Source organism: Suricata suricatta, chromosome 9, assembly GCF_006229205.1.
Source record: "Suricata suricatta isolate VVHF042 chromosome 9, meerkat_22Aug2017_6uvM2_HiC, whole genome shotgun sequence".
In the NCBI taxonomy this organism is placed as follows: domain Eukaryota; kingdom Metazoa; phylum Chordata; class Mammalia; order Carnivora; family Herpestidae; genus Suricata; species Suricata suricatta.
In genome coordinates this window covers 10,506,369-10,523,597 of record NC_043708.1, presented here as the reverse complement: position 1 = coordinate 10,523,597, position 17,229 = coordinate 10,506,369, and the positions used below count along the sequence as shown (strand labels likewise).

General features: G+C 53.5%; 1 protein-coding gene across 1 annotated transcript; it reads left to right on the top strand.

Moving 5' to 3' along the window:
• Positions 1–4,148: 4,148 nt before the first annotated feature.
• CHGA (chromogranin A) lies at positions 4,149–16,553 on the top strand. The gene is made up of 8 exons (XM_029951889.1): positions 4,149–4,373; positions 5,188–5,234; positions 7,537–7,630; positions 8,404–8,472; positions 10,614–10,709; positions 12,625–13,062; positions 13,755–14,248; positions 16,383–16,553. Exons 1-8 carry the CDS (start codon positions 4,328–4,330, stop codon positions 16,464–16,466), a joined length of 1,368 nt encoding a protein of 455 aa, XP_029807749.1. The 5' UTR covers positions 4,149–4,327; the 3' UTR covers positions 16,467–16,553.
• Positions 16,554–17,229: the final 676 nt, after the last annotated feature.

Genomic DNA, 17,229 nt, shown 5'->3' with positions numbered 1-17,229 from the left:
ATGTTTGTTTATTTATTTTTTAGCAATCTCTACACCCAACTTGAGCTCACGACCCCGAGGTCAAGGGTTCCTCCAGCTGAGCTAGCCAGGGGGCCCAAGAAAGTGATTTTTTTGCAATGGAATGATCTCCTGGTGAAGAGCCTGTGAAGATTGCATAGGATTTAGAGTATTACATACACTCAGTTGATAAAACAGCAGCAGGGTTTGAGAAGATTGACTCCAATTTTGAAAGAAGTTCAAAATGCTATCAAACAGCATCACATGCTACAGAGAAGTCATTCATGAATGGAAGAGTCAATCGATGAGGCAAACTTCACTTTTATTGTAAGAAGTTGCCACAGCCACTCCAACTTTCAGCAGCCACCACCCTGCTCAGCCGGCAGCCATCAACATTGAGGCAAGACCCTCCGTTACTTGCCGAAAGCTCGGATGATGGTTAGCACTTTTTAGCAATTTAGTATTTTTTAAAAAAATTTTTAATGTTTATTTTTGAAAAAGAGAGACAGACAGAGTGAGAGTGGGGGAGGGGCAGAGAGAGAGGGAGACACAGAATCTGAAGCAGGCTCCAGGCTCTGAGCTGTCAGCACAGAGCCCAACAAGGGGCTCCAATCCATGAACATTAAAATCATGACCTGAGCTGAAGTCAGACACTTAACTGACAGCCACCCAGGTGCCCCAGCAATAAATTATTTTTTCATTAAGGTAGATATACATGGGTTTTTTTTTAACACATAATGCAATTGAACACTAATATATTACAGTATAGTGCAAACATAACTTTCATATGCACTGGAAAACCAAAAACTTCATTGACTCACTTTACTGTGGTGGTCTGGAACTGAACCCACCATATCTCCAAGGTATGCCTGTATATATTTAGCTATAACAAGAACACATTTTATGCATGAATCAAGATTTGGCAGCAGATCTGGGAAACTGTCAATGGGAACCAGTGAGCAGTGAGTACTACGGCCGGCCCCTTGGAGCTCTACATGATTCTTAGATGGGCTGCTCAGCCCACCTTCCGAGCGTATCATATTCTTCTGATTCCCTCTTATTGCATAATAATTTATTGGAGAGTTAACCACATCTTGGCTTTTGGTCCCAGGCCTTCGCATTTTAGCGGGAGTGATTCACAGTAAGAACATTTGTGTGTGGGAAAAAACCAAACAAGGACCTGACCATGAGAACCGGATGAGAGGTGTTTGTTATAACCGGAAGCAGCTCCAGAATGACAAGATAAGAGGCACTCAGGGGCAGTGACCTGATTAGAAATGGGGGCTAGGGAGCTTGTCCAGAGCTGAATATACAAAGCAAGGACATGACTTTGATGGAGATTGTATGTATACACTTAGAGCAATAAAAAATAGCCTTTCGCCAAGCTTCATCCACTTAAGGTTGCAAAAATATCAATCATCTTTCTCAAACAATGAGAAGCCCAAGAAAGCCTGAAGGTAATATTTTTTTGGTGGGAGCTGCTGGTGAGGACCTGTTAAAACAAGCTATTAGACATCTTAGCGCTGAGGAAGGGGAGCAGGGAGTGACATGAGACAGATGGCTGGTCCCCAGACTCTACCATTTCCTAGCTGTGTCAACTTGGGAGAATCATTCCATCTTTCTGACCTTTGGCTTCTGCATATGAGAAGCAGAGATACTGATAACTTAGCCACAGGTTCATTATAAAGATGAAATGAAATAACATGTATAAAGCCCGGTAGCAGATGTCAGTGTCCCACCTACGTCCCCTCGGGCCACCTTGGAGGTTACCTGTAGACAGCTCCCATTCCCACCGAAGGCTGCAAGTGTTCTCTGCTGGATGGGCTCTCGGGCAGTGAGAGTTTGCTTGACCCTTTCTCTGAACAGACCAAAAGTGCTGGGAAATCAATGTCTCCAGGAGAGACCCTCAAGGAGGGAAAGGAATCCCCAAGTAAGTACTCCAGCTTTCCTGCCCCAGTGGAACAATTCCAAGACGTATTCCATGCAGTTTCTCAACAGGAGGCAGCAAGATTGAGTCTCCACACTGTCCTCAGTTACAGTCCTTTGTAACATATTCAGGATGATTCCACATCAAAAGGACCTGATGCACTCATTCCGTCGGTGCTCAGCTGAAGTCTTTCACTGGGAACTGCCCTTTACAAAGGGAGTCACTTCAATAAAGACTATCAAAGACTCTAGGACACTGTATATATTTTTAAATTATTGGTGCTTATCTCTGGATAGTGTGAGTACAGGTGTTTTCCTGCATTTCTGTGCATTTTCCAAGTTTCGGGATTGGGAATGGACTACGTGTAGCTATTCAGCTATATTCCCAACGTTCTTTTCACTCTGTCTCCTTACCAACCCTTGAATATGCCAGGCACATCCCTTCCACCAGACATCTGCACTTGCCATTCCCTCTGCCTAGAGCCCCCTTCCCCTGGACACATGCACCCCCCCTCCCTCATCACCTTCAGATCTTTGCTGAAATGTCACCTCCTTCTGAAGACTTCTCAGACCCACTCTATCTAAAACATATCCCCACCCCTCCCCCACACACCCATCCCCCTCAACTGCTTCATTTTTGTCCTTAGTACTTGTCTCCACCTGACAACTGGATTTCACTTCTTTATGTATTCATTGTCTGTCTTCACCCTTTACAATGTAAACTCCATAAGAATCAGACCTTTGTTTTGTTCACTGCTGTATCCTCAGCACTGAGAAGAGCTGAGTGCTGTTCTAAGCACGTAGTAGGTGTTAATTAGTGGCTGAATGAAAGAATAAACACATGAGAAGGATCGTTTCTGGGCTCCTGCCAGGTTTTCCTTTGGGGGCAGGAGTGAGCACAGGGTGGGGCAGGAAGTAGGAAACAGCAGCAGCAGATGTGGGCAGAGTGTCACAGGAAAGAGGCTCTGGACAATGTCAACTGATGCCAAACTGTAGCCCAGATACCAGGTTCACTATGACAGTGGGGTCTGGTGGCAAAAGGCTTCCAATGTGACATCCAGGTTGAGAGTAGCAATGTGGCCCCAGGGCAGAGGGACACAAGCCAAGAAACCAATCTGACACACAAAACGCTCAGATTAAAAAAAATAATAATGTTTATTTTTGAGAGAGAAAGAGACAGTGCAAATGGGGAAGGGGCAAAGAGAGAAGGAGACACAGAATCTGAAGCAGGCTCTAGGCTCTGAGCTGTCAGCACAGAACCCAATGTGGGGCTGGAACCCACAAACCTGAGATCCTTACCTGAACTGAGGTCAGAGGCTTAACCAACCCAGGTGCCCCCAAACACCCAGATTTTGAGGACATTCAAAGAGACTGTTACAGCTGTTCTCAAATATACAGTGGGTTACCAACAGTAAGAAACAGATCCTAAGGGGGCTGAACTAGGGCCAATGAGTAGAAGTTACAAGAACTCCTATTTTGGTTTGATATCTAAAACTGTCCCCGACTCTTCCCTCACTAGCCCCCATGAGAGCTGTCCATCAATGGCCAGAGTCCAGGATTCACTCGTTCATCCCTGGCTTGAACTTTCAATCAAGTACATTCAACAGGTACCTATTAAATGCGTTTACTCTGTGCCAGATGCTGCCCTCAGCGCTGGGAAAGCAATGGCGACCAAACATTTTCAAATAAATACATAGTACAATTACAAATTGTGAAGACACAAAAGGGGGTTGTCGAGTGAGGGGTGTGCCTGACTCAAAAAGGAGTCGGGGGGGCCTCTGTAGGACTCGCTAGATAGTTGAGGGAGCCCCGAGTGGTGAGCAAGCCTCCAGACTCTGAGATCAGGGGAAGCGCGTCCCCTCAGTGGGAACCTCAGGAGCATGAAGTGCACGCTAGTGCTGGCAGGGACCTCAGCGCACACTGAAAGAACACGCGGCCCAGAGACTGGGAGTGACTTGCCCATGGACCCACAGCAAGTCGGTGGAACCGTCGAGGGGTGGAGGATCAGCTGAGGTCCCTTGCCATCCTCCTAGGAGCTAGAAAACTGTCTCACAGCTCGACCCAAGACAGCCCAGCGGCGGACAGCAGAAGCCAGAGGAGTGAGGCTGGGGGCGGAGCCAGCTGCTGCCGGACCCCCGGAGGGGTGGGGAAAGGGGGGCAGGGGCGGTCCCGATGACGTCATTTCCGGGGTCGGGGGTATATAAATTCTTGCAGTACCAGATCCCAGAGCACAGAGCCTGGTGCGTGGACCGACAGACGGACGCCGAGAAGCTGCGCCCCTCCCCCCCAATCCGCGCCAGCGCCGCCACAACCCGCTCCCAGGCCGCCCGTCCAGCCAGCCCTCGCGAGGGTGCCTGCGGTGCCGGGGCCCAGACCGCCATCTGCTCTGCGCCTCGGGTTCGCCATGCGCTCCGCCGCTGTCCTGGCGCTTCTGTTCTGCGCCGGGCAAGGTGAGTGAGCGCGGGGTCCCGTGGGAGAGGGTCCTGGGCGCCCCTGCCTGCCCTGAGGTCGAGGCGCCGCGCAGCGCCGCGCGCCCCTCGTCCCTCCCCTCCGGCCCGGCGAGTTTTCAGCACCGCGGACAGCGCCGCCGCCTCCCTGCTGATCCCGCAGTGGCCTCAGTCCCAAACCCGTAAACCTGACTTTTTGGGCAGGACTCCTGACCCCGCGGTCCGGATCCCCCTTTACCTACCCCCCTCTCCGTGCCCCCTACCCCATGTCTTGGCTAGACGTCTCGACTGCATCTGGGCCAGGTCTGGCTCCATGCCGTGGCTGGCCAAGGTCATTGGGGGAGATGGGAGAACCGTTGCTGGCTCTCGCTCGCTCCTCTCTTTCTCTTCCCTCCTCCTTCTTTCCTCGTCTTTCTGCCCTTGGCTTTTTACCTCACCGCATCATCTCTCACAATCCTCCTCCTCCGACTCTTTCCCACACCTCTGGGATCTCTCTTCCTCTCCCCGCTTCCTTCTCCACCCCAATCCCACTCAGCGGCTGTCCTTGTTTTCCTAGCACTAGCCTTCAGCTCTCCCGCCCCCTCCACCCCGGCCCCAGAGCAGGAGCTTTCCCAAAGGGCAGGGTTAGGGAGCTCAGTGCAGCCTCTGGAGGCCATACCCATAGCGGCAGCAGCCAAGGAAGGGAAACAGAACCACTGGGTGGGGGCAGTATTGAGGGGGAGCAGTGGGGTGAATGGGCCCTCTGTAAACTGGGTCAGGGAGGACTGGGCTCTCGGAGCAGAGGAGTGACTGACCCCAGTTCTCGTTTTCTTCCCAGCCATTGCCCTCCCTGTGAACAGCCCTATGAATAAAGGGGACACCGAGGTAAGAAGGGGTGTGGGGATGTCCCCAGGATGGCGGGTAGGAAACCCCACTGGGCACCTCACAGTCAGTATTTGGGCAGCTGCAGGGATGAGTTTGGCATAAAGCCAAGAGCCAGCACTGCGGCTGCTGAGCCTGGGGACAGCTTGCAAAAGAAGATATCAAAGACTGCTAGATTTCCCTGCCATCCTGCTGTGGAGACTTCCCCAGCTCCCTCTGAGCTGGGTATGCTGCCGACGGACCTGTGTCTTAGCTGCTGGGCCAGGGCTCCAGGCCTGCTGCCTTGAACTCTCCACACCTGGCAGGCCCACCATGAGCTGCTGGGTTAGGCTGTGGGTGTGGTTGTCCACAGACCTGCAAGGATGGTCTTCATTTCTCTGACTCTGGCCCCCTGCTGGTCCTCCTCTCTTCCCAAGGCTCTGCTAGCAACCCCTCCCCACCCCCCACTCCCCAGGCACTCAAGCCCTGGCTCTCCCAAAGGGCCAGAATGAAAACACTCTTGATCATGGCTTCTATACCTAGGGTCCTGGTCATTTAGGGCTGGTGGTGGACGTCCCCCAGGACTAATGGGGAGTTCTGTAGCCAGCAAAACACTCTGTTGGGTGTATACCTGGAATCCATTCATGTCTAAGCTGGGGCTGTTTTTCCAGTTTCTGGTGCTCACAGATACCTCCCCCCGCCCCGCCCCCTGCAAACACACCTCTATGAGACTCAGAGAAATTTCTACCCCTCACCTTTCAGGAGCTGTTTTCTTCCATTCCAGAGAGGCTGTGGTTAAACCCAAAACATCAAAGCAATTTCAACCTCTATTTGCTCAATTATATTTCCTGTACTTTACTTGCACTCTTACAGCTGTGTGGTCTTGGTAAAATTCCTGAACTTCTCTGAGCTTCCCCTTTTCCCATCTGTAGTATTTCCCTTGAGGGAATTGTGAGAGTAGGGAATCATAGATATCAGGTGCCTGGCAAATAGCAGGTCCTCAGTAAATGGGCACCATTATCCTTAGGGCTTCCCTTCTGAGGCTCCTTATTGTTCTTGGGACCCATGCCCCATTCCTCTGTCTCAGAATCTGTCCTCATGGGCCGGGGACTATCTGCTTTTCCCAGTGTAAGGCCCAGGGTTGCAGGGGGATGCAGAGTACAGGCTTCTTACCAGATCTTTATGGGAGACACTGGTCACCTTACTCTACCCAGCAGCCTGGGGCAGGAGAACCATAACAGCTCGTAAAGACCTAAATATTCCATCCTACAATGCTGTGACTACTGTAAAGCCTCTTTGCCAGTTTTGCCACCCTGAATTTTTGGATGGCTTGCTTTGGCATCCCATAGACAGAGCCTACCACCCCCTCACTCCCCACCAGCAGTGCCTGGCGCATGTCTGACACCTCCTGTTTTTCTGCCCTGCTCTAGGCAGCTAAAGCAGGTTGAAAGTTGCGAATCCCTCTCTTGGTGTGTGAGGCACTTCATGCCTTACAGAGTGTTTTTCCATCTGTGTCTGATCACCCTGGGAGGGGAGCAGGAAAGTCTTCTCATACTCATGAGTGGGAAAATCGAGGCTCGGGGAGGTCAAGTCACGTGTCCAAGATCACACAGCTAGGATACTGCACTACAATTGGCACTACCTTCAAATAGCCATTTATCCGGTGGCGGATTATCCATAGCACCTTGCTGGGCCCTAGACAAAGCCTTCAGAGATATAGCCGCTGTTCGCCTGGAATAGGCAGGCACCTGGATGTAGCTGACATGTGCCCACATCCAGCCACAGGATCCATCCCATAGGTGAATGTAGAGCCAGACCATGAGGCTGTCACTCCTTGCAGGTGACAACACTGTGAATGTTGGGAGACAGTGATCCATGTCCTGTTTCCAGACAGGGTAGAGCCAGGGAAGGTCTGTTCTCTGGACAATCCAGAAATACTTCCTGGAGATAGGTGACCTTTGAGGCATCTGCAAGACTCAAGGCCTTCTGCAAGCCACACCTCAATGCCAGGAGCCATTTCCCCATCTTAGAGAAATGCTTGGTACCAGGTACTGGGTACTCACCCCCACCATGTCCTCCTACCTTAGAGGCACACCTGCTGGCTATGTGATTAGATCACCTAGCACACAGTATAAGGGTTTTCTTTTATTGTGGTGATTGTGTGGCTAAGAAGGCAGAGCTGTGCCCCTGAGCCCGGCATCCCTGGACTCCTGAAGACAAAAGCAAATGCCCTTATATTCTCATTAGAAATTTGTGATGGGGCCTCTGGGAAGCCCTTACCCAAACCAGCCCCAGCTTGCCCCCCACCTCCCCACTCTCTTCCCAGGTGATGAAGTGCATCGTTGAGGTCATCTCCGACACGCTGTCCAAGCCCAGTCCCATGCCTGTCAGTCAAGAGTGTTTCGAGACCCTCCGAGGAGGTACGGGCAAGGCTAGGGGTGAGGGTCTGGGGGCGTGCATTTTGACAGAATTCAGTGACTTGATTCAACACTCACTGGCCGAGCAGTTGCCCTGGCCAGGCCTGGGCTAGGGTCTGAGTGGTCTGGAGAGATGAGAGGGCACAGCCCCTGTGCTTCTGGAGCTTACAGACTGGCAGATGGAACAGATATGAACACAATTAACTAGAATGCTGAGCAGAATGAAAGCAGGGCCATCCACTCTAGGGGTACTAGGTCCCCAGAGCCAAGAGCAGCCTCTTGCACCTGCTAGACAATCTATAGGCAGGTGATGAATAAAGAAGTGTGTGGGTTGGTCTGAGAAGAACAAAGTCTTTCCAACCAAGTGTCAAGTTCTGATCAGCTGTTGGATGGGTCCAACGTTGGGTTGGACTTTCAGAGAAAAGTTGGAAATCAGGAGACAGGAAAGGGCAGTCCTGGTGCAGCGGGCATGGAGATGACAATGGGAAAACAAGATGTGTGTAGAGACACCTGCCTCCCCTGGGGACCTGCCATCTCCTGGCTGAGCTGTGCGTGCTGGGCCAGTGGCTGAGCTTGCTGATGCAGTGGGAAGAACTGGCACCTTGGAAACGAGGCCCATTTCAATCAAAAGTGTCTTCTCAAGACCCAATCTTAAGGCTGCTCCCCAGGTTTTGAGTTTCCAAAATAAATTCCTTGTGCTCAGCTGAAAATATTGATAGAAATCTCTTTCTGGGCTGTTCTCTGGAAACCACCCATAACGACTCTCTTCATTGCAGATGAACGGATCCTCTCGATCCTGAGACATCAGAATTTGCTGAAAGAGCTCCAAGACCTCGCTCTCCAAGGTATTTTCCAGTCACTGTATATGAATCTGGGTAAATTCCAGTAATTGAGAGAAAACCAGGGTGTAAGTTTGAGCAATGTCCTATTTCTCTCTGATTCTTGCAATTACAGAATAGAAAGATGGGATCCTCCATGCCACCTGGTCCTATTTGTCATGGATACAGTTAAAGAGATTAAGGCCCACAGAGGCTGAGTGACTTGTCCAAGGTCACAGAGTAAGTTAAGGACATGTCAAGACCAGATGGAGCTCTCCTAACACCCTACCATCTCTGGGGTTCAGTCATTTCAGTGGGGGCACTTTTAAGATTAGGTTGCAGAGAGAATCCCTGTCCTCTATTCAAAGAAAAATTGGTCTCCAAGAGAGAGGAGGGGCCCCTTTCCTCTTGTGAGCTTCTTATCAAAGGATAGATGGGGAAAGCTAGGTCTTGCTTGCCCCTAAAACACACACCAGACTTTCAGCATGTGTTAGAGATTAAGAAAATCCATGGATACTCTTGAGAATGGAGTGACTTTCTGAGGGAGTGAGCCCCTTGTCACTGAGGATATTCAAACAGAGCCTGGACTGGATACTGGGATGGAGGGTTAGGCTGATGCCATCCCACAGATGCCCAGCCCCAGGCTCCTTCCTGCATTCATAGGACCTTGGAAAGTTAGAAAAAATGGGTTCTTGCCTCTGCCCCAAGCTACATCCTGTGGGAAGTGGCTATTTATTTGGGGACAGGGCCACTGGCATTGTGCCTCTCTCTGGGAATGGACCCTCAATTGCGAATCTTGCATCTGATTCCAAGGGAAGTCAGGGTCCGTCTTCAGGGGTGGGCTTCTGTCTCCGGTGGGGGTCGGATGGGAGGCATGAAGGCTCCTCCACCTCTGGGAGGCCCCCACCCTCAGACCTTTGGGAAGGACATGTGGGAATGGGAGGCAAACTCCCCTGTCATATAGCTGCTGGGAGTCTGTGGCGAGTGCCTGGCACGGAGCGGGCCCTGCATGGAGTGTGGCTGTTACTGCCCGTCTCATTGCTTTCATCCTCATTGACCCTGCTGGGTTTTTTTTCAGCTGAACATTAAATATTTTATTGCAATATGATCATTTAAAAATTAAATATTGAATGACTAACTTATTACATTTAAATAATTAAATATAGTGTTAACACAGACCAATGTGGGGGAAGTGTCCTGAAACATCTGTATACACACGTGTGTGTATCCAATATGCACAGTTTTCAATACGCATATTTATTACTATTTTCTACTGAAAGAGTACGGGACATGGCTATATGTCCACACCTGTCTATCCATCCATCCACCCATCCATCCACTCACTCCATCTTCTGCACTCAGAACCTCTGCATACTTCTGTCTTAGTGCTTACCAAACAGCAGCCCTGTTTTGTAGATGAACGACTTTGGATAGCCCAAGTTACCCAAGGTCACATAGCAAAGAATCACCAGGAGGTCTTCCCCGGGGTCAAATCTGGGCACCTGTCCCTAGCCCACAGCCACGCCAGAGATTCCCAGCCTGGGGGAAATAGCGTCCACGGAGCTGGCGTGGCTGAGGCTCCAGAGGCTGTCACCTGGAACCAGGCACAGATGGGGCGGTTACAGGAGGCAGCAGCCTGGGGCCCAGGCAGGGAGAGGGGTGTGGGGGTCATGGCAACAGGTGCCAGCCCTGAGCTGGGGCTCAGGCACGTGCTTGGCCTTCTCCCAAGGACCAGGGGGAGCAGGGCTCAGCTGATTCAAGATCCCCCATGAGGGGCAAGCAGGCACCGCTGTCTCCTGTTGCAGAGTTCCCTAGTGACCCCACTCTGCTCCCACCCCTGTGACTCTCTGCTCCACTGAGTCTTTATTGCTCTCAGAGGCAGAGGACAGGGCTTGTTCCCATTTCTCAGGTAAGAAACTTGAGTGTGGACGGGTTCTGGGGCTGCCCGAGGTGCCCCAGCTGCGAAGGGGCGGTGGGAGTGGGGGCACCCCCTCCCCAGCTCTTGCCCCGTCTCTCATTAAGCAGAGTAGGAACATGATGTGATCGGTTTACAGATAAAAATGTGGAAGCATTCACTCTCAGAGACAAATATGCCAGGGTTGGACTTGGCCAAATGGGACTTTTTTCTCCTTTTCTTTATTTTTCTCACCCTCCTTTTCTGATACCAGGTGCCAAGGAGAGGGCTCATCAGAAGAAACACAGCGGCTTTGAGGATGGACTCTCAGAAGCTCTTGAGAAGCAGAACGACCAGGCCGAGCTGAAAGGTCAGTGCCGGCCAGTCTAGCCAGAGGCTGGGGAGGGAGGAGATCGTAACACTAGTTACAAGACCGAGGGCTCCTGAGAGTCAGGAGTGACTCCTTTAGGCCTTGTAAGGTAGCTATCATTTCAGTCATCCCTTCACAAATGGGGAAACTGAGGCCCAGAGGGGTTAAGCACCTTGCCCAAGGTAGGTCGCATAACTGGCGATGTGAATCTAGGTCTATGTCACTGCAAAGCCTGCCCACCCCAGGGGCTCGTGCTCAGGGTGAGAAATCTCTGGTCTGGCGGGAGGGCAGCCTTGACTCCAGATCTTCCCAGAGGCCCCTGCAGGAGAACGCCTGCCCTCAGCCCATCCTCCTGGGATTTGGTGGGGCCTCGGCATAGTCCTGTCGTAAGAGGGTCCCAGGAGAGGTCTCCAACACTAAATGAGCCTGGATCACCCTCCTTGAAGCCACAGAGAGCTTCTGAGGGCCAAAGAGATCATGGCTTAGGTCAAGGTGATGCCCTAGTACTCATCCTCCTTCCCGGAAACACCCACAAACTATCCCCCCAGGGCCTGCTCCTTGTGTATGGAAGGTGGGTGGACGGGCCAGTTTGTGGGACCAAGGGTCTCTGTGGGCCTCCATCTGGGGCCCTGGAGGCCTTAATGGGGGAGGCAGCTACGTGTAGCACATAGGGCACCCTGTACTTGGCATCCGGAGGTTGGATTCAAGGCCCTGCTGCCCACAGACTGTGAGCATGGACAGGCCACCCTCTCTGAGGCCCGGGTGGACGTTCTGTAAACAGGATGGGAGCACTTGCACCTGGCATCCTGGAGTCGCATGGTGGCATGTCCTTGGCGAGGCTTTGTTCGATAGAAATCATTCTAGTGCAAGGAGGGATTTTTACTGGTTAAAAGCCTATCTTCAAGACAGCCAGCAGAAAATGGTTTTTTTTTTTTTAACCTTATTTATTTTGAGAGAGAGAGAGAGAAGGAGCAGAGGAGGGGCAGAGAGAGATGGGGAGAGAGAATCCCAAGCAGGCTCTCCACTGTCAGTGCAAGAACCCGATGTGGGGCTTGAACTCATGAACCGTGAGATCATGACTTGAGCCAAAATCCAGAATCAGACACTGAACTAACTGAGCCACCCAGACAGCCCTAAAATGCCTTTAATGAAACCCTACAAACAGGAACTGAGCACATTCACAGGACACTCAAGGTGGAGAAGCCTCACATGGAGAGGAGAGTGAAGTTCTACTCACCGTGCCTCTCCTACAGAGAGGTTAAGGGACTTGCTCAAGATCACACAGCAATGCAGTGAGGTCCTAATTTTAATTCTGGGGCCATTTTCAAGGTCTTTTATAAAAAAAAATCACTTCCTGCTTTACAAAGTAGAATTAGGGGCACCTGGGTGGCTCAGGCGTTTGAGCATCAGACTTTGGCTCAAGTTATGATCACATGGACCTTGGGTTTGAGCCCCGCATTGGGCTCCGTGCTGACAGCTCAGAGCCTGGAGCCTGCTTCAGATTCTGTCTCCTCTCTCTACCCCTCCCCTGATCCCACTCTGTCTCTCTCTCAAAAATAAACATTAAAAAAGTTTTCTTTTAAAAAGTTGAATTACAAAGAAAGAAAGATACACCAGTTGTACTCAGGTGGGATCCAGACCCAGAGCAGATGATACCAATTCTGACATGAGTGCCTTGGGCTGGACTGGCTGGAAGCCAAAAGGTACAATGACTCGGGCATTCACTTTCGAATGTCCCCTCTCTGTAAAAAGCTTTCCTACTAGTCTTACTTTCTAATCTTATACTCTAATAAACTTTTGCCTGCTGCTCAAAAAAAAAAAAAAAAAGATACAGTGACTAAGTTCTGAAATTGGGCTCTCAGGGAGCTTCTGCATGTGGCCTGGTCCTCAGGGTCTGACTTTGTTGTTTCTGCAGAGGTGATGGAAGAGGCATCCTCCAAGGATGCTGCGGAGAAAAGAGGGGATTCTGAAGAGACAGAGAAGAATGGCGGAGACACAGAGGGAGCCAGGCCCCAGGCCTCCCTGGAGCCTGAACTGGGGTCCAAGGTCGAGGGAGACAATGAGGCCCCAGGGGAGCAGGAAGCCGCCAACACCCACCCCCCAGCCAGCCTTCCCAGCCAGAGACACCTCGGCCCACAGGCCCAGGGGGACAGCGAGAGCCTCTCCCAGGGTCTGGTGGACAGAGACAAGGGCCCGGATGTAGAGCAAGAACAGCAGGCAAAGCGAGAAGAGGAGGAGGAAGAGGAGGGTGATGCAGAGGCTGCAGAGAAGGCTGTCCCTGAAGAAGAAAGCCCCACTGCGGCATCTCACCCCCACCCAAGCCTTGGCTACAAGGAGCCTGGGAGGGACGAGAGTATGTATGACATCTGAGACCCCCTCAACAAATGTGTCAGGCAGAGGGGGGGGGGGGGCTGGAGGACTTGCTTCATAATTTCATTCCACTTTCACAACAACCCTGAAAGGTAGGTGTTATCTCCATTTTCCTGCTGGAAAACTGAGGCTCAGAGAGGTTAAGTAATTTGCCCAAGGTCACACAGCTGATTTGTAGTAAAAGCTGACTCCAACAACCCAGGTTTGGCTGACTCCAAACCCTGCATCTCCTACTAGTCCACACAGCCCCTCCCCTCCAACCCAGAAGGCCAGGGGAGCTTTGCAGGATGGGTGGGGGGTTTTCAGAAACAGGCTGATCTGCGGACCGTGTCAGCTTCACCCAGGGTTTAGGAGAGACCCCTGACTCCCCATGAGGGTCCTGGAAGGGTCCTTCTCCCTCCCCAGCTGGGTGACTCCTGGAATCAGGGGCTTCTCAGAGGAGAAGGTCACAGAAGAAGCAGACCCTGGCCAGCCCACCCCTCTGAGCTTTGAGAGGGTCTTGCAAAGCCCGTTATCAAGACAGCTTCCTCCAAGTGCAATCATTGCAGAGACTGGGCTGGACTCTGAGCATGGTCTGCGGTCCCAGTGATGGCCACAGGGAGGCCCTGGGGAGCAGCAGGGACCAGGGGAAAGTGGTGGGCCCTCCTTCATTCTCCTGCTCTTGTCCACCACCAGCTCCAGGACGGTCCAAGGCTCTGGCTGCAGGTAGAGCCGGGAAGGCCAAGGCTGAGGAGACTCAGCCCCCCGAGGGGAGGGGGGCACGGGAGCACTCTCGGCAGGAGGAGGAAGAGGAGGAGGAGGAAATGGCAGAGGCCCCTCAAGGCCTCTTCCGGGGCGGGAAGAACAGGGAGCTGGAGCAGGAACAGGAGGAGCAGCTGGCCGACGAGTGGGAAGATGCCAAGCGATGGAGCAGGATGGACCAGCTGGCCAAGGAGCTGACGGCCGAGAAGCGGCTGGAGGGGGAGGGCGAGGAGGATGACCCCGACCGCTCCATGAAGCTTGCCTTCCGGGCCCGGGCCTATGACTTCAGGGGCCCTGGGCTGCAGCTGCGACGAGGCTGGAGGCCATCCTCCCGGGAGGACAGCGTGGAGGCCGGTCTGCCCCTCCAGGTGCGCAGCTACTCGGAGGAGAAGAAGGAGGAGGAGGGCAGCGCCAACCGCAGACCGGAGGTTGGTACGGGGCGGGTGCCAGCCCCAGGCCAGGTCTCCTGAGTGTAGGCCCTGCCCCCGCCCCCCCAAGAGGGCAGAGCCTGTCCCCTTGGGTCTGAGGCTGGAGAGGCACGTGGACAGAGGGCTCTCAGGAGAGGGGCAGAGCTGGGGCCGGGGCGAGGACGGGCCAGGCAAGGAGGGGAGTGAACCGTGGCTCACAGAGGGCACCCGGTAAAATTGGCAGAGGCGGGCAGGGGAGAGGGCTGCCCAGATCAGGTCGTGGAGGCGGAGAGGTGGTTCAGCCAATGCTGGAAGGCACTTCGTGGGTCTCATTCCTGGAAATGATCGGGGGCCTCTTCAGGTTTGGGTGTAAAGCAGGGGTGAGATGTGAAACTGTAGCTTGGGACCGAGGGAGTTTGGAAAGGAAAGGACCTGGCAGGGACTGGCCTGAGGAGGGCCCCAGGGCCCCAGGAGCTGGGAGGGCATGGAGGGTGTCATCCTGGGAAATCCCTGCGGTTGGTCCAGCAATGTCCTTTCCTGGCCTCCAGGCAGCTCAGGCACCCCTTGCTCCTAGGTTCAGACCCCACCTCCCTCCACTGGGGCAAGGCCAGGGCCAGCGGGACCTCGGGGCTTGGTGGCGAGTGGGTGAGGGAGGCATGAATGCACCTTCCTGACTGTGTGACCTTGGGCGGGTCACTTGCCTTGTCTGAGCCTCACTGATTCCCCCATTTCTCAAATGGGGGTAAGGAGTCCTTTCTGCTTACCTCATTATTATGGTCAGAGTACACATGAGCTTTCAAAACCTGGGCATGTCCAGGGATACTGGTTAGCTCAAGTGCTGGGGTGCTGGGATGTAGCCCCAGAGGTGAGGAGGTGGGAGTTAGGGTCCCTGGCAGGCTGGCAGGGAGCTAGAGCCTTAGGGGTCCATGGTTCAGGCCTCAGTGTCCAGGTAGAGAGCAGGGCCCTGCAAAGCCCTGGAACCTACCCATGACCCCAGTTCTCTGCCCACCCAGAAAAGGATGTGGCCCCTTCCTTGCGTCCCAACCCTCTCTCTTGGCTGAGACCAGAGTCGGCAGCCTTAGAGGAAGAAGAGTCCTTGGCAACAGGAGCTTAGGGGAGGTCATCTCTCTATGTCCCCAGGAGACTGCCCTCTACCCCTAGCCTTGGACCAGGACACACCTGGGCACCTTTGATGGCCCCTCCCTCACCCACAGAAGCTGGAAAGAGCAAGGTGCCCGGAGATGCCTGCCAGCTCCCTTCTTCACAGGCAGGGAAGCCCTGGACCCCAGAGCAGAAAAATGGGGACCCCAGAGCCATGTGGACAGGACAGGGATTAGAAATGTTCCAGAATCACAGAGTTCCACACCAAGACACAAGGCTCTGAGGTCCCTATTTGCATGACAACTACCGTCCATCTGTTCCAAGTTGTCCCAATGGGTGCCCAATGGGTGTCCCAACCTGGCATCCAGCAGGGACCCCAGCAAGACCACCCTTCCCAGGTCAAGATGGAGGGTGAGGGCATGGCCTTCCTCAACTCCTGCTCTGGGTCCAAAGGCATGTGCCTGTGGGCATTGGCCCCCACTTTGGGGGTCCTGGAAGCTTCCTGAGGCTGGGGCTCAGAGCAGGGATCACAGAAGGACCCCTGCTGCCCTGAACCACTCTGGCAGCCAGAGTTGTGCCTCACTGATTGGGACCAAGGATGCAGGCCCCCCACCCTAGGCAGGTCGAAGCAGGGACACTCAAGCCTGTGCTAAAGGCCCACGGCCCCTCAAGCAGGGAAGGCCTCATGGTCAGGGCCATTGTCACATTCTAGGCCTTGGGCTAAGGAGCTTAGAAGGAGCACTGCATGGGGTGAGGAGCTTAGAAGGAGCACTGAAGAGCACAGAAGGCTTTGTTTTCCACGTGCCTGCCCAGAGCCATTCAGGAGGCCACCTGGAGTGGTGTGGGGTCAAGGCCCGTCCCCACTCCCGCCATTTCTTGTGCACAGTAATCCTCAGAGCAGGCCAGCAGGGTGGCATCTCTGTCCCCATGATCTTTATGAAGGCCCCAAGTCTTGGAGAGGCCAAGCCCCCTGAGGCCACACAGCTAGCCAGTGGCACAACCAGCTGGGCAGACCATACCCTCCATGTGAATAACCCTTGATGTTCTCTCCTAGGACCAGGAGCTGGAGAGCCTGTTGGCCATCGAGGCGGAGCTGGAGAAGGTGGCCCACCAGCTGCAGGCGCTGCGCCGGGGCTGACACGCGGGCCAGCCCCCCCAGCCAGGACCCCAAGGCGCCCGGTGGTCCTGGCTCTGTTGTCCCCTTTGCAGGTCCTGGCCAGACGGCCCGGGCGCTGTTTCTGGTAGAGAGACCGCTCCCAGCCTGCCCAAGCCCAGCCCGCCCTGCTGCCCTCTCGCTCCTTCCCTTCTGCTCTCAATTCCAGCCCCAGTGCGCCCCTCTGTGGGGCAAGACCCTCACGACTTTGAATGGTTATCTTCTCTCTGGACACAGGCAGCTTTCTAGAAGTTTCCTTTCCATCATCAGAGCCATGGGCACAACTGCAATAACTTCTGACCTTCTGGTGAAAGCTGAGAACTCCTGACTGTAATATATTCTGTACAAAATCTGTGTAAAGAGAAATAAATCGCTCTGGGCTCTTTCTGGTTTCTTTGAACTTCTCCCGCTCTTGACTCAGAGTGGGATGGGAGGGGCTGGATTTGGGCAAAGGGACAAGGGGGCTCAAGTTGCTCCCCGGAGCTGCTTTTTAGTCACGGAACTACAGGCAAGTGACGTTGCACCTCTGAACATCAGTTTCTTCATCTGTAAAATGGGGATACTACTACTACTTCATCTGCTTGTGATGAGGGTGCAAAGGGCCCGGGCAGCGTGGACCAGAAAACCATGATGATCCCCGTCACATGAACGGTCTTGGCAAGTCCAGGCCTCTCCTCTGAGACTGGGGAGGGGACCACCCGCTGCCGCTGCTACCCATCCCCTGACACACAGGGGGATACCCTCCAAG